Genomic DNA, 26,327 nt, shown 5'->3' on the forward strand with positions numbered 1-26,327 from the left:
CTAAGTGTAACTCTTTTATTTATTCACTGTAATGCTTTTTATTTATGTGCTTTTTCCTTGTAAATATTTTTACGTGTATGTATGTCGTGCCTGTATGTATGTCTGTACCACCTATGTGAAGTGCCCGAGGAGGCCAGAAGAGTGCATGGGACCTCTGGGAACTGTGTTAGAGACAGCTGTGAGCTTCCATGTGGGTGCTGTGACTGAACCAGGCCCCTGCAAAAGTAGCCGGTGCTCTTCATCTCTTCATCTCTGAGTCTCCTCTTCTTTTGTGCCATATTTCTCTTTACTTTCCGTTCTTGAATATATGTGAATGTATATTTTTAGGATATTTTATCCCTTAAATTATTGTCATCATATTTGAATTTGAAAAGCATGCCTGAGCATGCATTTCCATAACTAATTGTGGCTTTACATCATGTCTGTTCATCTTCATTGTTATTGAATGTGCTTGGCAGCTTTTCTAATTGGGGTTTCTGTTGCGCTCATAAACACCAAAACCAAAAGCAGCTAGGTCAGGAAAGGATTTATTTCAGCATGCATTTGTGGTCCATCGCTGAGGGAGTGAGGGCAGGAGCCTGGAGGCAGGACCTGAGGCAAAGGCCATGGAAGAATGTTGCATGTTCAGCTTGCTGTGCTGCAGAAGGCAGACCTGCTGGTGAGGAGCCAGCTCTGTCCACGCAGCTCTGTCCACGGTGTGCGGGGCTCTCCAGGCCATCACTAAACAAATCGACTCCTGGCAGACCTGCCTTACAGCCCAGTGTGAGGGTGGCCTTTTCTTCATCACATTTTCTTTTCCCAGGGCACCGTAGCTTGTGTCAAATTGACAATACTGTTAGTATTTCTTTGTAAATAATTTGTTTGTGTCAGTGTGTGTGCACAGATGTGTAACAGCCTGGATGTTTACAATTGTTAGTAAGTATCTGAGCTGTCCTCGGTCTTCTAGTCACAGTGCTCAGCTCAGGATGCTTCTGAGTATTCACAGTTAGTTAGCTAACCCGCTAATTTCTAATTTTACATCATCTCCTTTCTCTCAAAATAATGCTTCAGGGCTTTAATGGCTGTGTCCAGTCCTCTTCACCTAGACCTTAGATAGCTTTTTTCTGCCTCTGTGAATATCTCATATGAATGAAACCATGAGATATGTGCTACTTGTTACAACTTTAAATATTTAGTGTAACATTTTTTAGTTTCGCTCGTACCATGTATAGTAGATCCAGTATTTCATTTATTTTACACATGAGCAATATGACCTTAGATTATTTCAATTTTTGGTTATTATGTATACTATGAATTTATCTCTCATACATTATGCTTTTTATGAATATTTAGGTTGACCCACAAGGATGCTTTTTATGTCATATATTTAACATACACCACCTTTTCATTTGTTATAATCTCTTATTTTACAATATTAGTCATTCCTATATTGAAAATTTGATTTCTCTTCTTTCTTTATATCTTTTTATTGATGCATAGGAATGGCTCAATAACTCAATATAAAATACACTTTAAAATCATATCCCATTTGTTTAAGTTCAAAACTTAGATTAAATTTTATATATATTGTTCTTTACTCCACTCAGTAGAAGAATGTAGAGCATACTAAGTTATTGGCATTAGGTCTATGTTTCAAATGCCAGCTAATTAGTTATTAATCCCCCCCCAATGTACAGTCCTGTGATTCTGACATTCTGAGGAGAAACAGAGCATTTCCTGATTGTGCACTTTTCTTCTTTCTGTGCAGTTTGATAGAGAAACAGTTTGTGCAGTCTGTTATTTACTTAATTTACAGTAAACTGAGACTTTTGTCACCTGTGTTTTTGCTGCTTAGTGATATAGGTTTGTATTTTGCTGCACTTGAATAAGCACAGTATTCAACGATAATTGTGTGCAAGTGTTTCCCCGAGTCCTGCCTTTTGTAAGCTCTCCTCCCAGTGTGTGTCAGGACTCTCTTTTCTCCACAGACAGCCTCTTGATTGACTACCAGTTTACCTTCAGCCTGCTGCAGGAGGATGACCGCCACCACACGGCCATCAACTTCATCGCAAACCCAGAGCAGGTGAGCAGCTGCCGCTCCTCCGGGGAGAGTTGCTACCACCGAGGCACCATGTTTTCTGCCACCTTCCTTGTCATTTAACCTCTCAGAATTATTACAGAGGGGGCATTACTGAAACTCTTAAATTTTCTTTTCATGAAACATAGATGTCCTTGTGATTCAGATAATTGACAAAAAATTAGTAATTTTGACTAGTAATCTCCTGGTTACATCATGTATCCATATTTATGCTTATAATTATACACTTAAAATTCAGAAAATTCTCATTTTCAAGTAAAACACAAGAATTCAAAGCACGCTGTATCAAACTCTGATTCATTTGCAGTGAAACCTGTCTTTGGCTTTCACTGACTTTGTGCCAGTCTACCGTTTTCCCGAGGTACATAATGCCATGAGGTTCTGGTGTGTAAACTCTTTTAATTAAGAATTACCTGGGAGGACAAGTTAAACCATTTGTTGGTGAGGGCCTCTTAACTTAGCCTGTGAAAATAAAGCAGGAGATGACTTGTCGTTTGTCACTTCCAGCATGTCTACAGTGGGTTTCGGTCTGAAGCCACTGTTCATTACGTCTAGTTAGGCTTTCCTCTGAGCAGGTCTAGAGGGGGCTTCTATGGTGCGTCTCGATTTTGTGAGCTCACACACAGATCAGCCTTGCTCTCACCTTCCACACCACTTTCCAGAAAGCATGGGCACGGAGTGTGCTTGCGGCTTCGCTTTTGGAACTTTGTATCTCCTCAGTAACTAAACTTTGAATCTGTACATGATGAACTAAAAATTTAAGATAGTTTCATGTGCTCATGTTGTCTGTTTTATTGTGAACTTTCGGTAGTCCTTCTCACTCCCACCACCCAGAATAAAGCAAATCACACGATATGAAGAGCTGCTTAAAAGAGAAACCATGGGCTGCGCTTTCTCTCGCATACATTGTGTCTGTGTTTTGCAGTCATAAAAATAATAGTTGTAGCACTTACATGCACACACTATGCAAAACCCACACCTTAGAGGTTGTGAGGCAGTCCTCTTTGTAGGCCTGCTGTTTTGTTGTGTGTTTGTTTGTTTTCTTCCTTCTGGGTAAAGACAAAGATTAAACAAATGGAAAAAAAAACCACTTTAACTAATAATAATAGCTGACTATCCTTATAAGTATAATGTCATAATTTCTTCTTAGAAATTACATAAAAACAAAAATCCAAATTATTAGAGAAGATAAATGAAGGACCTTGCCTTCGACTTTGTCACAGTTTTCTTTTCATGAAATAGCATAAACTCTCTGCGTTTACTCAGTTGAATGTTTACATTATATACAAATTTAGTGGACAAATCAAATCAGTGGGTTGATTAAAATGTATGTAACACACCTATTTTAACTTTACTTTTTTGGTAGTCGAACAAGAATTTGGACATTTCGATTAATGCTTCTAACAACTTTAATCTCAACATCACATGGTCGGTTGGCTCAACAGGTAAAAAGAGTTTGCTCTCATGTCTCTACGTATGGAAGTTGTTCTGATTTGATTTACTGTTCTTTTAAATGAATAAAAAAATACAACTGCTTTTCATCATTTTGCGGTTTTACTGATCAAATTACAAGTAGTAATGTGAAAGCTTACTACTGTAACTTCCTTATTCAATTAAAATTTGAACAAATAACACACACCACTTGAGCATTTAAAGTGCTGCTCTTAGAAAGTACTGTGACTTCAGTTAAGAGAGATTAGTTCTAAAGAGACTAAGGTTCAATTATTCAATTCATTATTGAAGTTATAAATTTAATTAGCAATGTGAATATTTACACAAAACAGAAGTGTTCTTCCATACTTACTGATAAAAGGAAATATCTATTATCTTCTTTATTAAAAATACAATCCTTCGGTTGGCCCCATGGCTGAGAGGAAATGCATTTTATGAACATGTCTTCCCTAATAAGGTTCACAATTGAAATGATTAGTTTCTAAGAAGTCACATCTAGAAGGAAGCTAAATTGTTGTGTTGAATTGACAGTTTGTGAGGTCATTTTCAACACATCTGTCAGGTGAGCACATCAGATAACCCGAGTGTCGAGAGTGCGCAGGAGCTCCTTTTAGAGCAGACCCACGGGAAATACATTTAGTCCCCAGCGCACTAACTTGGATTACCCTATTGCTCAGTAAGGGAGAGGTCTAGCTAGGATCCTTGGAAATGCCCTTTTCCGTTTGGCTAATTTCAGTAAATATTTGCTGAGCTCAGTATGTTCACTAGTTGAACTTTCATGTATTTTAAATTACAGCCTCTTTCTAGATTTTTAAAGGTAGGAATGGTTCAATTTGTAGAAAAGCAATTAAGGTGATCTTTTTTTTTCATTTTTAATTGGGTTAAGACATGAGCAAATACGGTTTGATTGTAGGAAAGTCTCTGCAGAGTTAGTGTAGGCAGGAGCTCTGGTTCTGGGGCTGCCTGCTGCCAATGCCAGGATCCTGGCACTGCTGGTGGCTTCCTTCCCCCTGAGACACGGGTTTCAGTGTGAAAACCGGAAATGATGGTCTCTCTGGGCCCACTTGTTCAATGAGAGAATATCAGATCTCAAACAGAGCCAACTGCACAGCCTGGCAGCATTTTAAAATGTGGCATCTATGCTAAATCTGTTACATTGCATTTTTGGCAAACCTGACCTTTCGTTCCAAATGGCGAAGGTGCTGTGTGCGCCTCCACAGCAGAAAGCGCCGGCACGGCACAGTTTTGCTCATGCTGTTCTTGTGCTTCCACTTTGTGAGACTTTGTTGTACCATATAGTGTGATTTAACAAAGATCCCTGTTTCCTCATATCAATTACAACTCATTCATATTTCAGGTGGGACAATATCTGGGGAAGAGACTCCCATAGTTTCTAAGACAAATATAAAGGAATACAGAGATAGCTTCTCCTATGAAAAATTTAACTTCAGAAGCAATCCCAACATCACATTTTATGTGTATGTCAGCAACTTTTCCTGGCCGGTTAAAATACAGGTAAGCACCAGAACATTTGTTTCTAATGGTGTTGAATATGTCATGGTGAAATAATGTGGTTTGCTTCTTCATCATCTTGAATGGTAAAACATTCACAGATCATGGTAAGATAGCCCCCATGATTTTCCAGGATGCTGACTGTAGAGACACACCAAGAACGCGTGTGCCGATCGGAGTGTGCTGGGAGTTGTCGACTCTCGTGAAATTGATAATGAATGCCTTCATATAACTCAGTTTGAAATAACTTGTGTCTTACTAATCTTTAAGTGTTTAAAAGATTTCAGTTGACACTGCTTATAATCTATCTTTCCTTAAAGTTTCAGAAGCAGCAATCCTTGGCAGCTAGGTTTTCAGGACCCCTGCAGCTCTAGAAACGCCCCTTGTACTTAGTTTCCTCATTTATCCTCCTGTAGTGCATTTCATCTCTTCTTTCTTTTATTGAAAATGAATTTTTCTTACATAATGTACCCTAATTACGGTTTCCCCTCTTTCCACCCCTCTCAGTTCTTTCTATCTCTCTTCCCATTCAGATTCACTCCGTTTTGCTCTTACTAGAAAACAAACAGACTTTGAAGGGATAATAATAAAATATGCTAAGATAAAAAACACATTTCAGTTTGAGGAGACAAAAGCCAGAAGGGGAGCCCGAGGGAAGGCAGCAGGACCAGACGCTCACCCTTCCATGCACTCAGGAATCCCATAGGAACAGGAACCTGGAAGCCCTGACATCCATGCAGTGAAGGCTCTGTGCGCGTTGAGTCCTTTCCTGAACGGAGTCTCGTGTGCTCTGATCATGCTGACTTACAGGGCCGCCTTTTCCTGGTGTCCTCCATCCCATGTCTCTAAAACTCTTTCTATCTCAGGGTTCTCTGAGCCCTGAGGGGAGGTGTGATGGGGACACCCCTGTAGGTGGGGTGCCAGGGTCCCGACTCTCTGCATGCTGTCTGCCTGTGGGTCTTTGTATTTGCTCTCATCTGTATGGAGGGAGCTTCTGTGGTGATTGCTGAGCAAGGCGCTGGTTAGATTTCTCTCACATTTCATTTTCAGTGTTCTTATTGGTAGGCTACTGAATGCTTCATGTTATTTCTAGAAAATCTTTAAGAATATTTTTGAGCTATTGTTAATTTGTACTTTGATGAAATAATTTTTGACATTGATTTTATTTATTCCTTTATGCTTGACTAAATTGAATTTACATTAGTTTATTGAGCAAGTCATTTACACTAATCCATTCTAGAGGGTTATGTTTCAAAATCTTTTAGAGATTGAAATTGTTCCTTGCCTTCAATAGAAGGAATTGAAAGCTTATGCATCACAATTAAAGAGATTTGAATATTTTATTTATACTAATTCTTGTATTGATGTTTTGTGAACAGAGTCAGTCCTTCTTAAAATCATGTGTTTAATGATGAAGTTTTCATTTATAATTTATTTTAACACCCAAATAAAAGCACTTATTGTTAAAAATATTAGCGATTAGTGCTCAGGAAACACTCATTTAAACTAACTTAGGAGAGTTAGTTCTGCAGTGTGCAGGGACTGACATAGGTGCCGACTCACTCAGAAATCCCGGAAAGATCTCCAAGTAATTTGGACATTATTATATTGACAAAATATAAATTTAAGTTTGACACCTAAGTACTAATCAGATTTCACTTGGTCTAATCAAATTTCAATAAAATAAGGGCTCATTTGTAGAACTTACTACATAGTAATTAAAATTGATATGATTGTTGTATTTTAATTATTTCCTGATTTTCAATTTTTGGTTATCTAATTATGGTTTATTTTTAAGCCAATTACATAGATACTTTAGAATGTTCATGAATATTTAATCATCTGAAATTAACTTTCTAAATTAGATTTTCTTTTGAGGATATACTAGTAGTCTCTTCTGGTTGTCAGACCAGAGTGTGTGTAGCGAATGTAAATGCTTCACTCTGTCAAAGCAGTATAAATTGGAATACAATTGGGATGGGCCATGATGTGTAGTCTAATTTTTATTCTTTAAACTTGTTATATTTGTCCCAAGAAATGTGTTAAAGCATATATACATGTTTATTTAAGGGACTATAATATACTTTCAGTTATTACACATAAAATAGTAAAATTGAGGTTTTTCAAATGCTAAACTTCAAGGTCTTTATTTTAATGTTTTATAATTTTTGTCTTGTAAAGAGAACAAGTTATACATATGTATTTCAAAAACTTTGTATTGGTTCTTTGTGAATGTTTCATCATGCACCCCAATCCCACTCATCTCCCCTCCCTTTTTACTTACCCTCTGCCCTTACAACCTCCTCCAAACAGAGAAAAATGATCTCACTGTGGAAACTGTAGTGTGTCAGTGTGTCACACAGTATACCTTTTTGTCCAGACTTCTTTGCTTGTAAATGTTCATTGCAATGATTCCTTGGTCTGGGCTTCTGTATTCTATCAATACTGGATCCTCACTGGACTCCTCTCAGACATCCTGCCGTTGCCCTCTGTCATGGAAGTCCTGTAGTTTTAGATCTGTAGGATGGGGCCCTTCATGCACTCTAACAGTTCATTGGTGGGATAGACATTGGGGTGAGCTAATTCAAAGCTCTAGATCTGGTCCTGGGAGGTACCTCAGCTGGTCAGTCTTCTCCCACACTCATGGCCTTGGGGCCATCTCACCAGTAACCCCTGCTAGTAGGCCAGCTCTGCCCTGCTGCCTCAGCAAGGTGTAGGGTCCCTTCTCCGAGAATTGCAGCCAGTGAGAGACAGGGCCAGCTCTCCCGTCTGCCATAGATGGTGAGGGATGTGGTCCAGCTGACAAGAGGCGAGGCTGGCTCTCAGGGAGTGTCAGATGTCACAGGTCGGAACACGGAGCACAGACATGGCCTCTCTCCTCTCGGCCGCCTGCTGACATGTGGCACACAGCAGCCTCACCTGCAGGCCTTGAGGGGCCGTCCATTTTACAGATTTTTAATTTTGTTGTTTTTAAAGAATGCCTAAAGTCTGAGGATTTATTTGTGATTTTTTGTTTGTTGTTTTAGATTTAAATTGTAGAAGGCATTTGAGGGAGGGGACTTGAAGGGCCTCTGGGGAGGAAAGAGGGAAAAGAAAAAAACCCTCAAAAACAAAATCATAGGCTATAACTTTTTTGTATTACTTTGTAAAAATGCAAAATACTTTCTTACTTTAAACAAATAAAAGTCCTAAATTAATCTATAACAAAGAAAGACACAAGTAATAAGACAGAAACCTCAAGTACTCGGAAGATACATGGAAGGCCTCTAGTAAGACCCCGGCTGTCCTGTTAGACTTCGAAGGAAGAAGTTCATTCATTTTTTTTTAATTTATTTTATTTTTTTACTATTAATTACACTTTATTCATTTTGTATTCCCCCATAAGCCCCTCCCTCTTCCCCTCCCGATCCTACCCTCCCTCCCCTTTCTGCATGCATGCCCCTCCCCAAGTCCACTGATAGGGGAGGTCCTCTTCTCCTTCCTTCTGATCTTAGTCTATCAGATCTCATCAAGAGTGGCTGCATTGTCATCTTCTGTGGCCTGGTAAGGCTGCTCCCCCCTCAGGGGGAGGTGGTCAAAGAGCAGGCCAATCAGATTATGTCAGAGGCAGTCCCTCTTCCCTTTACTATGTAACCCACTTGGACACTGAACTGCCATGGGCTACATCTGTGCAGGGGTTCTAGGTTATCTCCATGAACAGTCCTTGGTTGGAGTATGAGTCTCTGGAAAGTTCCCTGTGTTCAAATTTTCTGGTTCTATTGCTCTCCTTGTGGAGTTCCCGTCCTCTCCAGCTCTTACTATTTCCCACTTCTTACATAAGATTCCATGCACTCTGCCCAGCAGTTGGCCATCAGGCTCAGCGTCTGCTTTGATAGTCTGCAGGGCAGAGGCTTTCAGAGGCCCTCTGTGGCAGCTTCCTAGGTTGTTTCCTGTTTTCTTCTTCTTCTGATGTCCAACCTCTTTGCCTTTCAGGATGGGGATTGAGCGTTTTAGTCAGGGTCCTCTCTCTTGCTTAGTTTCTTTAGATGTACAGATTTTAGTAGGTGTATCCTATGTTATGTCAGTTCATTCTTTACGTATATATAATTTTATAAGTTTGATAAATGATAAAATCTTAGCTGATTTTTACCATACTTAATATTGAGCATAACAAATCATTTTAAAGTTCTAAAATACGTTTTCAGTGTTTCTACCTTGAGTTTAGCCATCGGTGTTAAAGATGGCTCTGGTGTGCTGTGAGAATGTAAGTGAGAGTGTCTTTTTCTTTTTCTTTCTAATTGTGAGAAAATGGGTGTGGGGAGTGCCTTAAACTTTTTACACGATGGCACATTTTCACTCTATTCTTAGGTAGAATCTGAAATACATGTTATTTAGTGTTCCTTTAGGACCACCTCACTCTCCACTGGACGTACACTTTAAATATTTATGGTTAAGTACTAAGTTCTTAACTGTGAAGTTTCCTTTCATGTCACTACCTGCAGTTGCCATGCTGACCAAGACAGAAGGCTTAGGTACTGGCAAGGCTTGCTCCTGCTCGCTCCTCCTCAGAACCATCTTGCCAAGCTATCCCTGCTCCTTACCATCAAATATGACTCTTGTTTGCTTTCATATCTAACGTTTATAGTACTTTATGGATTGGACAATCACATAGAATGTGTTTGGTTAATTATTAAATAATTTTGTTGTATATATCATAAATATTGTTATATATCAGAGCTTTATATTCTTCTTAATCCTTACAATTAAACTATATATATAAATAATTTTATTATCAACTATTTTGCATAGATATTGTTTTTAATTTTTATCAGTGTTTTCCTCCTCGTGTCTTTCTCCACCTTCCCCTTCTCGTCTTCCTTTCTCTTTACTTTGAAATGATTTTTTTTTCTCTTGTGGATGGTAGGAAATGTTGTTAATTTACTTGAGAAATATATTAGAGTTCCAGAGGAACAGAACTCATAGAATCTATCTGTCATCTATCTATCTCTATATGTATTATATATGTATCTATTTATCTATCTATAATCCATCTGTCATCTATCTACCATTTAGCTATCTATTATCTATCTCTATATCTTTCTATCTTATCTATCATCTGTCTATCTCTCTATCATCTGTCAATCATCTATCTGTCATCTATCTCTATCTATCATCTATCTATCTATCTATCTATCTATCTATCTATCTATCTATCTATCTATCTATCTAAAAGGTACTTATTATTAGGATGGCTTACAGGCTGTGGTCCAGGTAGTCCAACAACTTGGGAACATCAAGAGATTCCCTAAAGGATTTCCTTCACTCCAGGTGTAATTTTTCTCATCTCCATTGGTTAGAAGCAATCCAGTTTCCTTTCAGTAATCTGGCTCAGTCACTGTTTTAGTTGTACTGCTGCCAAGACACACCATGACCATTGCAAGTCTTTAAAAAGAAAGCATTTAATTGGGACTTGCTTACAGTTTCAGAGGGGTAAGAAGACACACATGGTGATGGAGAAGTTGCTGAGAGTCCCACATCCGGATCTGCAGGCAGCAGCAAGAGAGAGCCTCTGGTCTTGTCATGGGCTTTTGAAATCCCATGACCAGTGAAAACTTCCTCCAAGGACACACTTCCTAAGCCTTTCCAGTGCCTCTCTCTGTTGACCAAGCATCCATGGGCTCATTAAGATTCGTTCAAATCTGCAAGCCTGTGGAGTCCATTTCAACAAAACCATCACAGTTAACCTCCTAACACTGTTATTTCTTTGGCTTAAGGGCAACAGAAGCCCAAAGCGGTCAGGGGGGAAGTCTGAGCTTCCAGTTTGGTGGAGTGTTTGTTAAATCTTCTTGTGGAAGCTTTAACCCCTCCAGGGACCGACACTTCTGGGCCAGCAAAACTTAAGGTCATGGGAGCAGGAAGAAAGAACGTTTCCTAACAGGTCACTCGGGGTGATAGTGAGTGGGAGCTGTCCCTTTTCTACCCCTTGCTTCGTGGACTCGAGGATCCTGGTTATGGGAGAAACTACAGCACATACTGCCTTTGGTGAATTGTACCCCAACTCTGCAGCCTGCTGCCACCTAATTTGTCACTTTAACTGTATCTTTAAAAAGCCATTCCACCTTTCTGTCAGGCCAGCTGCTTCATGACAGTGGGAACATGCTAAGACCATTGGGTTCCATGATCATGGACCCACTTCTCTGGCTGTGAAGCGAGTTCCTTTGTCATATGTAATACTGTTTGGTATACCATAGCAGTGGATAAGGCATTCTTTAAGTCCATGGATGGTGGTTTTGGCAGAAGTGTTACGTGCAGGAAAGGCAAATCCATAACCAGACTAAGATTCTAATACAGTAAGGATGAAGTGTTGTCTTGAAAGAAAATCCCAAATTGTTGGATTTTACCAGTGAAGACTCAGGAGCCAAATGCTGGGGTGAAAACCTGCTAGTTCAGAGAGGCAGAGAAAGCTCCCAGCTGACCTTCCTTCTCAGCTCACATCCTGAAAAATGAAAGCCAGGAAAACAAAAGCTAAAAAGCAAAAACTCAAAGCTAAAAGCCCAAAAAGCTGTAAGGCCAAAAGCTTTCCAGCTCAGCTGACAGTCTAGGAGGAAAAGTCCAATAGCTCTTTCTTCTTTTCCATGTTGTCTTACACACCCTTTTCTCAAAGCCTCACCTTTCTACTTAATCCCTGTCAGCTGATTTCTTGCTCCACCTCCTGACCTAGGGTTAACTTTATTAAATCCTGTGTAGAAAAAGCTCTTGATTTAAGGTGTGTGCTGGCTGAGCCACATCATAATCACCTGTTTATAATAAACAGAAAGTTCTTGGATTAAAGGTGTGTGATAGGGCCGAACCACACCAAACAAGAAGCAGGTTTTTACCGGTTCACAATCTTGGGTTTCACAATGGGATCAAATATCCTGCAACAGTCTCCTCCATGGAGGAAGTGGTCCCATATAGTCAGCCTACCACCGGGTTGCTGTGCTCTGTCAGTTTCTGTTGGCACATGTGGCACTCGGCAAAATGGGTAGCCAGGTCAGCCTGGTGAGCGGAAGTCCATGTTGTTGAGCATAATTCTCCAAGACCCTGACCATGCACTCAGTCGTTGACTACAGTCACACAGGTGTCTGTTTCTTCTTCCAAACAAAATGTACAGCCGTGTGTATGGCTCACTGTGGAGATTTCCATTTGCCGTTGTCTTAGAGGATTGTCCCAGAGAGGGGTGTGGCTCATCTGCTGTCCACTTCTGGGTGATGTCTGACTAGCACACAGAATCACCTGTAAGCCAGGCTCTGGTCTCTTCTTCCTCGGTCAGCTGGCCATAGGGCAGCAGATGGCATGGTGGTGGGAGCAGAAACCATGGGCATTTGCACAGCTTCTTTTTGTACCATGTTGGTGCCCTTAGGACCTGTTTGGGCCAGATCACACATAGACAGCTTCCATTGTTAATGGATTGCTGCTGCGTATGTCCTACTTCATGGCTTGATGGGTCAGATAGCATCAGCTCAAGATGGGTTCCTCAGCTCCACGGCAATTTGGTGGCTCATTGTCAAATGTCCCATTTCCTGTAAGGCTCAAAACCCCAAAGGCCTCTTCTGTGATTCACCAGTAGGGGCCTGCCAAGGCTCCAAACAGCATCTTTATCTGCCACTGACAGCTCTAGTACCATTGAGTCCGCTGGGTTATATGGTCCAAGAGACAGAGCAGCCTTCACGGCAGCCTGGACCCACTGAAGAGCCTTCTTCTGCTCCAGGTCCCATGCAAGACTAGTGGCTTCCCAAGTCACTTGGTATATGGGCCAGAGTAACACCCCCAAGTGTGGATTGTGCGGTCTCCAGAATCCAGATCAGCCCACTGAATGTTGTACTTCTTTCTTGCACATGGTACTTTTCTCCTGTGTGGGAGGGGCCAGGTGTAGCATCTTATCCTTGGAAGACTATCTCGGCATGCCCCACACCACTGGACTCCTAAGAACTTCACTGAGGTCGAAGGCCCTCAATGAATTTTGGTTGGATTTGTTTTCCATCCCCTAATGCACATATTACCACTTGATCCAGTCAGCATAATGTCGGTAATACAGTGGACCAATGTGATATTTTGTGGAAGAGATAGAGCTGGAAAGTTAATATTTAGGTAAAACTGTAAAGCTATACTGCTGGCCTTGCCAATTGAATACAAATTGCTTCTGGAGGTCCTTATGCACAGGCATCAAGGAACAGGCATTTGCTAGATGAGCAGACCTGTAAGGTCTACCAGGAGATGTGCTAATTTGCTTAGATGGACACCACATGTGGCACAGGAGCTGCAGCCTGACTCACTACTTGACTGAGCTTTCTGTAGTCAGCTGTCATTCCCCACGGTCCATCTGTCTTTGGCACTGGCCAGATACGAGAGTGAAAGGAGATGGAATGGCAGTACCACCTCTGCGTCTCTTAAGTCCGGAACGGTGGACTAGTTTCTTCAGTTCCTCCTGAGGTGTGATACTCTTTGTGAGTATCTTCACTCTTTTCCTAGTCAGAGGCAGTCCTAAGGCTTCCATTTTGCCTTTCCAACCATAATAGCTGTCATTCCATAGGTCAGGGAACCGATGCCGGAGTTCTGCCAACTTCTCAGGATATCTGTTCCAACTATTCATTCCGAAGCTGGGGAAATAACTGCAGAATGAGTTTGGGGACCCGCTGGACCTCCTGAGTCAGACTTCAGCCAAAACCCCACCAGTCACCTTCCTGCAGAGAGCTGCTGCTTTAGCTGAAGGGCCATGTGCTTTCTGATGACTCACAGAATCTGCATCAGTTCAGAACCAGTGTCTCGCAGAACCTGGAAAGTCTGATTGCTGGCTGACAGCACACACAGTGTTCGTAGTGACCGCAGTGTCGTCGTCCTTCAGCTATCTCAGGATTGCCGTGAGTTCCTCCTGTCTTCTGACGAGATGGCCGAGAGACAACCCAGCACTCGGCTGAGCATTGCTGCAGCTTTTCTCCCTACTGACACCACCCTCACTCCTCAGTGAAATACACAAGTCAGATTAGTTCACGCAGCCTTCGTAATCAACAGTTCAAATGTGTGTCATAACTGTGGCATGGCACGAAGAGACCCTCTGAGATCCCATGCTGTCTGTGCTCAGCCTTGCTTCTTACTGTGCTTATCTGAGACCTTTGTTGTGCTCAGACTACATTTCTTTTTGTTTCTGGGAAACGCTTTAATCACCATGAAGCTTTAGTCTGTGCCTTTTCTTTTGCTCTTCTTCTTTGTACTTTATTTTCATTCTTTTCCTTTCTTATTGCTGCCATATACCTGCAGGTCTACTGTAAGCTCATCCAGTCAAGGGTAAGCTTACTGGTCAGTCAGTGACTGCAGCCAGCTGTGCTTGTGGAGAGCCCAGGACTCTCTGCTTCTGGTCCACCTACTTGCCGACTGTGACACAGTCCAAGGTCCTATTTGGTTTTGGAAATGATATGTTGACAGCAGATTGTAAGGCAACAAAAGAACATTTAAAGTTTTTGTTCAAGCTAAGTTGGTCAAAGCAAATCATATTGTAGATATGTACAATATCCAGCATAATGTAGATAGGGTGAACATTCTACTTCAAGGAGTACAGGAGTATTTGCTGAAAATTAATACAGTTTATCACACTTGATATCACAAAATTTTATTAAAAATTTAACAAAGAATCGCTTTCCTATCCTTTAAGCCAGAATTACAAAGTTTCTGGTCTACTTTTATTGCCTTTGTTCTCATTGTGGAAATAAAATTATAAAAAGCTCTTATCAAATTAAAATCATATGAATACATTTTTCTTTGTATTTTAAAGGCCATGTTTGATTACAGTAGTGACTCCTGTCAAAATAGATGTGTTCTGGAAAATAATTCATGGAATATTTTCCAAGCACAACTCTCATTTTCTTACGATGCCATGGAATAGGCCATTCCCTCCTGTGACGTGTCTGTATTTTTGCTGTGGCGCGCACAGCTTGCTGTTTGTAATAAAAATTCATGGCATTCATTTCTTTGGAGTCTCAAAAATGATCGGAAAAAATTTTTAGTAAAAAATATGAAGAAATAATGAGTTGCCAAATACATGATCTCTGTGTATTTGAAATAATGTAAAACCCCAGGTTGATGTGCTCAGAGTCAGTATAATTAAATGTTTAAAAACTGAAATAAGAAAATAAGGTTTTGTAAGCAACGAGAAAACCAGTGACTTGCCCATGAAGCAACATCAGTGTGAATCACTGTGGATGTTGTGTCAGGAACTTGGAGACCAGAAGGAAGTGGCACATTTGTAGTAAAATAAAATAGCAGTCACTCAAAATTCTGTGTTTTTCAAAACCATTCTTCAGGAATGTGGGGAAATAAAGGTATTCTCAGAGGAGGGTTCCAGTATTGCCTAAATAGAGCGAGGATAGACAAATGGCCAAACAGGAGAAAGTGAAGAAACTTCTCCACAGTGTGTCACTGCACATGACAAAGAGTGCTAACAAAATCAGGGTCAATTACAGACACATGATAATGTAAAGGTTTACATGAGATCATAGCCGTACAATATGAATAACATGCAATTTAATATGAGGACTTCTTCAAAACATTTTTAGCAAAGTTTTTGCCTTGGAGTCACAGGGAAAGGTAATCTGGATAAGATATGTTCAAGTGGTAGGTGTTGAAATTCCCTCCACTGAACTAGACTTGTAGAAAATGTGTTTGTCCAAACATCTGAGTCATCTTAGGCCCATTTAATGACGAGCCTGGCTCACCCAGCCGTGTTCCCAACACACCACTTTATGTTTATCTGCTGGCTTACTTCCTGTTTCTGTGATGAAATCCCCTTACGTAAAACAGCCGGAAGTTCCTCCAGGTCTCATCCACGATGGAGGTGGCATCGTGAAGCAGGCCACATCATGTCCACAGTCAAGAGTGGGGAGCAGCAAACACATGCACACTGCTTTGCTTGCTTATGTGTTTGGGCTCAGTTTCTCATTTCTTGGAAGGCAGCTATGCTCGCCACTACACCGCCAACGCAGTTTCTCATTTCTTACACTGTGCAGACCCCTGCCTAGGGAACGGGCATCCCAGGCGTGCACACACATACGCCGCCCAATCTAGATGGCTCTTCACAGACTCCTGTGACTGTGTGACCTTATGCTATGTCAATGAATGCTCATCACCTCACTAGTCATTTCTAGAACTAGCATGTCGTAGAGTGTAGTCTGCTCTCCCAGTTACTGACGCTATAACCCTCCATTTTAAGCAGCAGAAGACCGTGAAATGACGTCACACATTCATAGACTCGGTGGCACTGGACTACATCTAGAGAACTTTACTTGTCCGTGGAATCCAGTGACACTGCACTACATCTAGGAAATTTAATGGAAAGAAACGTTAAAAGAATTGAAATTGTTTTGTAGAATTTCAGCTAATTCTTTAAATCCTTAGAATGGATTGGGTTCAGCCAGTAAATGTTTTGAGAATTCAGTTCGGTTGAAAATAGAGCTCTTGGTGGGCAGAGTTATAATTTAATGCAAATCATAATATTTTTAAGTAAATATTCTTCACTGTTTGTATAAAACACTTTGTGCTGTCAATAATCGTATCATTGAAAATCCTCCAAAAAAAAATCCCAAAGTGAGTACTCGCCACAAAGCAGCGTTCTTGATGACTGTACGATAATCCATGACAAAGCCAGGCTTTTTCTTCCAGAATGCGTGAAGTCATGCTAGTGCTCTGATTTTCATGAGTTTCAGTGAGATACTCCACCTTTTTTAGGTTATAACTTACTGTGGGATCCAACCTCAGCAATGAAAGAATTGACTTTAGCCACAGTCGGGAGAACTCATTTCAGAACCACATGGAGCACACAGAGCTCAGGAACACACAGAGCACACGGAGCTCACAGAAACACACACAGCACACGGGGCTCACAGAAACACATGGAGCTCACCAAACACACAGAGCACACAGAGCTCACAGAAACACACACAGAAACACACAGAGCTCACAGAGCTCAGGAACACACACAGCACACGGAGCTCACGGAAACACACAGAGCACACGGAGCTCAGGAACACACACACAGAACACACGGAGCTCAGAAACACACACAGAGCACACGGAGCGCAGGCAATTCCTGTTCCCGGCAACACTACTGCCAACCAACTTTTGCATATCAGATTCAAAATCACTAACATCAGATTGGTTCTGAATTACCTGGTTCTGAATGAATGAAATTTGGTAATTCACTATTAACTCAATCTGCAGAACTAATGTCATAATTTATATTTTTAGTGTTTTATTTTTAGAATGATGCCGAGAATCTTGCAATCTGCAGTTCTAACTTTCAACCTGGACTGCTGGCATCCCTTCACTATACTGGTTAAGCTATACGCGACAGGATTGGAAAGCCTGAGTCCTCAGCCTGATGCCTGTCACATTTTGTCACATGTGTGCTACCATTTTGAATATGGAACGTGACCTGGTTCAGAACAGGGACGATGGCAAGCTTCTGGTCAGGATTTGAAGTCAAGATTAAGTTTCACGCTGACAAATGTCTGTGTGTATTCTAAAATGTTCCAGAATGCACACAGTTAAAATACCGTTGTTGTTAGTGGCCATATTATAAATTATTATGAACTACAGGAAACTTTTGTTTATTTTAAAAATGCTTTTTCTATTAAGATTCAGGTCTTTTATTTATAAATCTGAGCTGCTATAAATTAAGATGAGGCAGTGATTACTCATTTTTTCAATTAGTTAAAATTAGGTTAGCTGTGCTAACTAGAAAATATAAATATGAGTAACGTGTAAAACACATTTAAGCAGAGCTGAAGTAGACTCTTCATGATGCTCTTGTGCCTGGTTCTACTCCACTCTCTTGATCTAGAGCTCCAGAGAAGAAAGAGACATATGAACTTGAAATTGTAATAACAGTTGAAAAGTTAAAAAAAAAAACCCAGATATTACTACTCAGAAAGCTGAAAATATTTACTATCTAGCTTTTAGAAATAATGCTTCTGCAGGCCACAGTAGAGGACAATGCAGCCACTTTTGATGAGAACTGATAGACTAAGATCAGAAAGAAGAGGAGAACCTCCCCTATCAGTGGACTTGGGGAGGGGCATGCATGCAGAAAGGGGAGGAAGGGTGGGATCGGCAGGGGAGGAGGGAGGGGCTTATGGGGGGGATATAAAATGAATAAAGTGTAATTAATAAAAAATTAAAAAAAAAGAAATAATGCTTCTGGACTCTTTATCTGAAATGCTATTATTGTCTAGTGCCTTATCTAATGCTATTCTTTACAAACTCTGAATGCCTTAGATCAGATGGCTCAAGTGCAAAGTCTATTTTCTGAAGGAAGTGCCTTAAAAAGACCATTTTCAACTTTTACTTTTGCAGAACAAGTGTAGCTAAAGGTTCCACCACTCCCCACAGCAGTGTTTAAAGACCCACTGACCACATGTCACAATTTCTCCCAACTACTTGAATAATCTTCGACACCTTTTGTTTCTTTAATGTTTTCACTTAAAGAGCTCCTACAGTTTACATATATACTATTTCATAACTTTTAATTTGTATATATTCTAATAACAGTTACTACTAAAATAATTTTTCATTCTATGAAATACTTCATTGTATATTGCTGAAAAACTAGTTCTCCTTGTTTGTTTTAAATAATACAGCAGTAAATATCTGGGTCCATTCTTGCTAAATTATTTTTTGTATGCTTATCTCAAAATAATTGGTTCAGTTGAAGGGTATATGCAAATTTGTAACCAGTCACAGTATACCAGGCAATAATCAGGGCATTTTAGTTATTCATAAGCTGTGAAGTAAATTTATTATTTTATAAACTTGATGAATGAGTAGAGAAAATAGCTGGTGCAGTTCCATTCAGCGAACAGGGCTGAAGCTATGAAAATGACTGACGTGAAATCCCCTCTACCACTAGTGTAATTATTTATTGAATTCTATTAATAGTGCTGTGGAACACTAACCCTGTATAACATATTTTTATTGTTTTTACTATTAAATTGCTGATAAGAATTTGCACTCACACAAATAGTTTTATATGTGGCACCGCCGTTAAGAAAGCTTTCTGAGAAAATGTTCTGAGCCCTGTGCGTGACCAGGTCACTGCTGGGTAGAAGGAGAAGCACAAGCTGCCAGGGTCTTGTCTGGGAGCGTGGTGCAGCAGGGCGGGGCAGAGAGGAGCAGCTTTTCTCGAGGCTGGGAGGATGTTTTCAGTGTTCCCTGGCATGTATTTCAAGAGAGGGCCTCTAGTTTCATGAACCAGGGCATCTATGTGAGGGAACTTTCAGTTACCTTCTCTTTGGATAAATTTTTGTTTTCTTCTTCTGGTGTGTGAATGCCAGTGTTCCTGGTGGAGTCCTGTCTCCAGTGCAGTCTTTTTGTTCGAGTTCTTTTCTCCTCTGAATAACGATTTGCAAGTGCCCGTTTCTGATTTGACAGGACACTTTCCTTACCTAGTCTTTTCCTCTGAAACTTATATTCCCGCTCTTATTGTGGGTGGTGGGACACTATAGAATCGTGGGGGAAACCTTTAGACAATATTTACACTTTTTAATTTTCTGTGCACGAATGTGTACCTGAATGTATAAATGTGTGCCCTGTGTGTCCCTAACTCGCAGGAAGACCAAAAGAGGGCATTAGATCCCCGGGGATTCAGTGAAGGGTATTATAAGCCACGCTTTGGTGCTGGGAACAAACCTAGGCCATCTAAAAGTCGTAAGTTCTCCTGAGTGTTGCACTGGATCTCTAGCCCCATCTATCACCGATGTTTGTAACACTCCTAACAATTTCAGTTCCACAGAAATTAAGAAACTACTGAGAACTGCCATGTACAATGAGCACTTTAAAGGCTGATGATCTTTTTAAAAATTTTTATTTATTTTTTTTTATAAATTACAGTTTATTCACTTTGTATCCCAGCCGTAGCCCCCTGCCTCATCCCCTCCCAATTCCACCCTCCCTCATCTCCCATGTCCCTCCCCAAGTCCACTGATAGAGGAGGTTCTCCTCCCCTTCCCTCTGACCCTAGCCTATCAGGTCTCATCAGGACTGGCTGCATTGTCTTCTCCTGTGGCCTGGTAAGACTATTCACCCCTCAGGAGGAGGTGATCAAAGAGCCAGCTGCTGACAGTCCCTGTTCCCATTACTAGGGAACCCACTTGGACACTGAGCTACCATAGGCTACATCTGAGCAGGGGTTCTAGGTTATCTCCATGATGGCTAGATTCTTTCAGAGGCCCTCTGTGGTAGGCTCCTGTCCTGTTCCCTGTTTTCTCCCTCTTCTGATATCCATCCCATTTGCCTTCCTGAATGAGGATTGATCATCTTACCCAGGGTCCTCCTTCTTGCTTAGCTTCTTTAGGTGTACAGATTTTAGTATGTTTATCCTATATTATATGTCTAATATCTAATATCCACTAATGAGTGAGTATATACACCCTGTGTTTCTTTCTGCTCCTAGGTTACCTCACTCAGGATGATCTTTTTTCTAGTTCCCACCATTTGCCTGCAAATTTCATGATTTCCTTGTTTTTAATTGCTGAGTAATATTCCATTGTGTAAATGTACCACAATTTCTGTATCCATTCCTCCACTGAGGGACATCTGGGTTGTTTACAGATTCTGACTATAACAAATAAAGCTGCTACAAACATGGTTGAGCAGGTGTCCTTGTTGTGTACTTGAGCTTCTTTTGGATATACGCCTAGGAGTGCTATAGCTGGATATTGAGGAAGCACTATTCCTAATCATCTGAGAAAGTGCCAGATTGATTTCCAAAGTGGTTGTACAAGTTTATATTCCCACCAGCAATGGAGGAGGGTTCCCCTTTCTCCACATCCTCTCCAGCATGTGTTGTCTCTTGAGTTTTTGATCTTAGCCATTCTGATGGGTGTAAGGTGAAATCTCAGGGACATTTTGATTTGCATTTCCCTGATGACTAGGGATGTTGAGCATTTCTTTAAGTGTTTCTCTGCCATTTGATATTCCTCTATTGAGAATTCTCCGTTTAACTCTGTACCCCATTTTTAATTGGATGACTGTTTTTTGTTTGTTTGTTTGTTTCTGTATAACTTCTTGAGTTCTTTATATATTCAGGACATTTGCTGTCTGTCAGATACCAGATTGATGAAGATCCTTTCCCAATCTGTAGGCTGTTGATTTGTTCTGAAGATATTGTCCTTTGCTTTATAGAATCTTTTCAGTTTCATGAAGAAATCAGACTTGACTGCTAATCACATAAACACATGCAGGCAAATACTTGCACTCTTAAAATACAAACACTTTATTATTTTTATTTTTTTAATATTAGTTACAGTTTGTTAACTTTGTATCCCTGCTGTATCCCACTCCTTCTTCCCCTTCCAATTCCACCCTCCCACCCTCCTCTCCTCCCTGCCCCTTTCCAAGTGCACTGATAAGGGAGAACCTCCTCCCCTTTCATCTGATACTGGTTTATCAGGTATCTTCATGACTGGCTGCAAAGTCCTCCTCTGTGGCCTAGCAAGGCTGCTCCTCCCTGGGGGTGAGGGGGAAGGTCAAAGAGCCCGCCATCGAGTTCATGTCAGAAACAGTCCCTGTTCCCCTTATTAGGGTACCCACTTGGATACTGAGTTACCAAGGGCTACATCTGAGCAGGGGTTCTAGGTTGCATCCATACATGGTCCTTGTTTGGAGAAACAGTCTCATAAAAGACCCCTGTGCCCAGATATATTTGGTCCTTGTGGAACTCCTGTCCTCTCCAGGTCGTATTAACTCCCCCACCCCTTTTTTTGTTGATTCCCTGCATTCTGCCGGAGGTTTGGTTATGAGTCTTAATATCTGCTTTGATACACTGCTAGGTAGAGTCTTTCAGAGGCCCTTGGTGGTAGGCTCCTGTCCTGTTACTTGTTTGCTCTTACATCCAATGTCCATCCCATTTGTCTTTCTAAACCACCTACAGAAGATAACCATGAAAGAGGACCCAGGGTACGATGTTCAATCCTCACTTAGAAAAACAAATACTTTTTGAAAACATGTATGTGGCAGAGAGTAAGGCGACACCTGTTGATTGACAGCTCTGATCAGGGTGCCCCAGGAAGGACAGAGGATGATGTGACCCTGAGGCCATGTGATAGGGACGCCCTCGCACATTTGTGCTCCCTCTGTGGTGCTCAGACTTCCGCAAGCCCAGGTGGATCCCTAGCTGGGAGAGACATGGATGAAGGCCTGGGGACATCCAGAGGAGGGGCCTGTCTGCTGGAGAAAGGTTTTGTTTGGTCAGAGGACCTTGCTGGGGACACTTGAGTGAGGCTGGGGTTGGCAGGACCACTCCCTGCCTGGCTGCTCAGTCCTGTAGCTCTCTTGGCACCATCTGTGTCTGTACCTTAGGACCCTGGAGAAGGAGTCCCCGTGAGTGTCATAGGCTCCCTTTGCCGTTCTGAACAGTGCGGCCTTAGTGAATGAATCCATAAAGAAAGGATGATTAAATGAAATGATTTAGTTTGCTCTTTTGGGTGATACCCTGGGACAGAAGAAGGAAATTAGATTGAAACAACAACAACAAAACACAACACACTGCGGGACGGACCTCATGCCCAGGAGTATTTGCCAACCCAAAATGGGCTCCTTTGTGTGGCTGCAGGGGCTTTTTGTTGTGTTTGGTGTTTTTTGTCTTACTGTTTCTTGCTGTTGCTGCTTTATTTTTTCACAATAGTTGGACAAATGATAGAAACCAACATGAAGGTGGGCGTAGAGAGTGGTGGGAGATCAGGGAGGTGCTGAGGAAGAGCAAAGCATATGAGCAAAGCATTTGAAAAAAGGTAGATGAAATAATGATTCAGAAAAAGCTAACGGAATCTAGATGATATATAAGATCTTAATTATTTCTGACCATTATTATTATTACATAATTATTATATTGATATATCAATTAATGTAAAGTATTAGTAGGTAAAACTGGAATTTTTTCATTTGTGTCTAAAATTCTTAATCACTACAATCAATTTAAAATATAGTAATGGCCAAGAATATTAAAAATAAGGGATGATGGATTTATTTTATGTTCTTCTGAGTTCCTAGGTATTGATTTAAGGAAAATAATATAGATTAGTGAAACTTAGTAACGATTACAGAAATATCTTGTCCTTTTAAACTTTCTTTTCAATGTGTCATGTTTATTGTATCGTTTTGGATTCAGCCATGACTCGGATGCTTGCAGGACACATGTGCTACCGTTGAGCCCAGTGGAGCCCAGTGCACACTCCTATACTGTTGTCACACACACACACACGCACACACACGCGCGCGCGCGCGCACACACACACACACACGCACACACACACGCACACACACACACACACGCGCACACACACACACACACACACACACACACACACACGTGCGCGCACACCTTTCTACACCTGGCAGGTGGTAGAAAGAGAGTGCCTTTGTCTCAGGGAAGAGTCAATAGTAGATTGTGTTTTACCTAATAATACCTGTGCTTCTTCTTTCTGAAGAATTTCATGTTCTAGCACAGCTGGGGAGTTCTTGGATTCCTGTCTTGAAATCCAAGTACCTCACCATCTACCACTGAACGTTTTCTGTGAGGAAGCAGCACGGGTTCTTACCTCAGAAATCCCCCGTGTTGCTGTTCACACTGATTGTGTGCTGGGCGTGGGCCAGCATCCTGTAGTTCTAGCCCTCGGGAGCCTGAGTCTCGACCACTGTAGGTGCACAGCTGGCCAGGCAGCCTCACAAGGCTGTGATGTTACTGACAACGCCTCAGAGCAGAGCTCTGCTCTCACGGCAAACCAGTTTCACCCTATCGTGCAACTTAGGCTGTTTACATGGTTTCCTAGTAATCAGAGCCTGTGCTCATGTACTGACTGATTTAAAAGATCTTCAGAAGCACAAAGTTAGGTATGATTAAATGAAACTCATTAGAAATATTTTTTTTTCAAAAAGCAAAGTACTTTATAACCTAATGTTCAATTAAAGACACATCTAAATTTGAACAATGATGGATGCCATCCTATTCCATTCCATATACTGAATTCTACTCATTAATTTAAGTGCATATTTAAGTATGTTAGTATTGTGTATTTTCTGAAGCTTCTTTCTGCTGCCACTGATTGACTTAATTTTTGTCACCCTTGCTTATTATTGTTCCTGCCCAGACATTCTCGGTGTACGGGCTTGCTGCAGCCCACATGCTGGAGAGACTTCAGAACACCTGGGTAGTCTGCAGTTCTTGTGAACGATACAAGATATAACATAATTTTCAGTCTTTCAAATAACACGAATTTCAACTTTTTATATGAAAATTTTATGACCTCTGAACTTGAGCTTTCTGAATTTATTATTTTTTATTATAATGAAATCTCAATACTAGCATGGCATTATTTTTGGAAGTTAAATCTATCTACATATGGCCATTTGGGGGTTCCTACTACATGGCAAGTTCTTTTGTTGGGAACACCCCACTCAAAAATGGCATTCTGTTTCACCAGTCTAGGCTTACCATGAACTAATTAAAAAATTAAACACTTTATCTATTTGTATTTTTATATATTTAAATATATGTTAATATTAGAAGTATACAGTTAGCAGAGCTATATGTAAAAAAACAATATGTGATTATGTACAAAATATTTATATATGCAAGTTTGGATGTCCTTTAACTACAAGATATTTTACTCTTCACAAATTAACTCAAAATAGACATGATTTTGATGTGGATATAAAGTAATTTTAAAAAATGGAGAATTTCTCCTTAGAAATTTTAGAGGTGCTTCTCTAGGAATTACTGGAATTTATTCCCTGAATGCATGTAAGTAAAAGCAATAGGTTCTTTGCGAGTTTCCCGGAATCGTAACTGAGCACTTGCATGTCTGACTGACTATGTCTCTAGTGCCGACTCAGTCAAGTGAGGTTTAAGTCAGATGTGAGTAACCGGAGAGCGCGAATGGCAAAGCAGGGGCAGCCATCAGACTCATGACTCCCCTTGCACTACACTGCTGTCACCTGAAGGCTTGGCTGGCTTCACCCAGCCTTCGTGAGTGAGGTGCACACCCCCCAGTCTCAAGGCTACCTCAGTGCCTGATTGTTTGGTAGCTACGCATTCAGCCTTAGTGTTTGGGGTATAGCAAGCGCTTCCTACCTATGGCTCTTTTTAGCCCTGGGAAAGATGCAGGGAGGGAAAACAGATGGTGAAGAGAGATACGGGCTGGGGTGAGTCTCAGGATGAAGCCTCCAAGAGGAAAAAATGTGAGGTACAAGAAGGCACAGGAGGGGACAGGAGAGGAAAGTTGGTGGCAGAGAAGGGACAGATGATTAGTGATGTATGCTAATCTTGGGAGCTGATATGCCATTAGGAGAGAAGGGGAGAGAGAGAGAGAGAGCAGAGAGAGAGACCAGGTCCAATGTAGCAGATAGCTATATGTGCTTTAAGACTGGAATCCCAGTGTACAGTGAAGGAGAAACACAGAAGAAATGGAAACCTGGGTATGAATGAGTGTGGAGAGAGGGACAGATGTCTTCAGAGCAAAGCAGAGAAGCTTCTCAGCCTGATCAAGAATGATTGCAGTCAGGTGTTAATGTAGGGCTAAGAAAGCAGCCAAGTGCATTAAACCAGGAGAAAGGCACGGGCACCCCATCACAGCATTTTAGCTCTAAATATGATCAAAATGATTCCATTTTATAAATAGCATCCAGATATTTATAATCAGACTAATCTGTGTAATATTTATGCAGTATTGCCTGGGGTACTTTTTCTTATGTTTTATTCTAGAAAAATGATCATGTTAGATGATCTGTTTTCTATTTTAGCATTTTTAAAAATATTCTTTTGTTAGTTTCTACACACCATTTTATCAGTAAGCACTATTAACTTTCAGCAAGAAATCTATGCTCCCGGATGGATTGTCACAGTTGATCTTTGCAAGCAATACTTGATTAAAAACCATGTACTTACTTTAAAAAGTAATAGGACTATAATGTATCTCATTATTTCTCATATTTCCTACATGAGCTGTCACCCAGTACTTTGTAAGGTCTGGCTGGTTCTTTAACTCCTGTTGTGCAATGCTGTGTTCATGTGGACATCTGAAATGCCATAATCCACACAGCAACACCAAACAACCTCTTTCCCTTCCGTTTTGTTAGATGCACTTGATAACTTAAGCTCATCCCTTACTCTACATTTCATTTTGTTTATCTCCAGTACCATGTGAGCTCCTAGTTACGCCTGGCAAGCTGACATTTTGCACAAACACATCAATGTGCCCTTTATAAAAAAAGAGGTGTTTCTTTA

The 26,327-nt window shown here is 40.9% G+C and overlaps 1 protein-coding gene and 1 non-coding gene across 5 annotated transcripts in view; one reads left to right on the forward strand and one right to left on the reverse strand.

The window, feature by feature from the left end:
* Positions 1 to 26,327, forward strand: part of Atrnl1 (attractin like 1) — a 527,893-nt gene that overhangs the window by 143,184 nt on the left and 358,382 nt on the right. For 3 of the 4 annotated variants that reach the window (XR_008722856.1, XM_055630013.1, XM_055630014.1), the window contains exons 23-25: positions 1,968 to 2,062; positions 3,444 to 3,522; positions 4,887 to 5,044. Coding sequence is in view for 3 of the 4 variants with exons in the window: in XM_055630013.1 (XP_055485988.1) it covers positions 1,968 to 2,062; positions 3,444 to 3,522; positions 4,887 to 5,044 (332 nt within the window). In the remaining variant the exon portion in view is untranslated. Of the gene's footprint in view, positions 1 to 1,967; positions 2,063 to 3,443; positions 3,523 to 4,886; positions 5,045 to 13,592; positions 13,835 to 26,327 lie in introns of those variants that run through there. The other variant, XM_055630015.1, reaches the window with a different exon arrangement.
* LOC129665235 (small nucleolar RNA SNORA17) lies at positions 7,852 to 7,981 on the reverse strand. Its single transcript, XR_008718353.1, has one exon. It is a non-coding gene; the product is annotated as a small nucleolar RNA SNORA17 (small nucleolar RNA).

Source organism: Psammomys obesus, unplaced genomic scaffold (genome assembly GCF_907164565.1).
Source record: "Psammomys obesus unplaced genomic scaffold, mPsaObe1.curated_primary_1811, whole genome shotgun sequence".
NCBI classification, from domain to species: domain Eukaryota; kingdom Metazoa; phylum Chordata; class Mammalia; order Rodentia; family Muridae; genus Psammomys; species Psammomys obesus.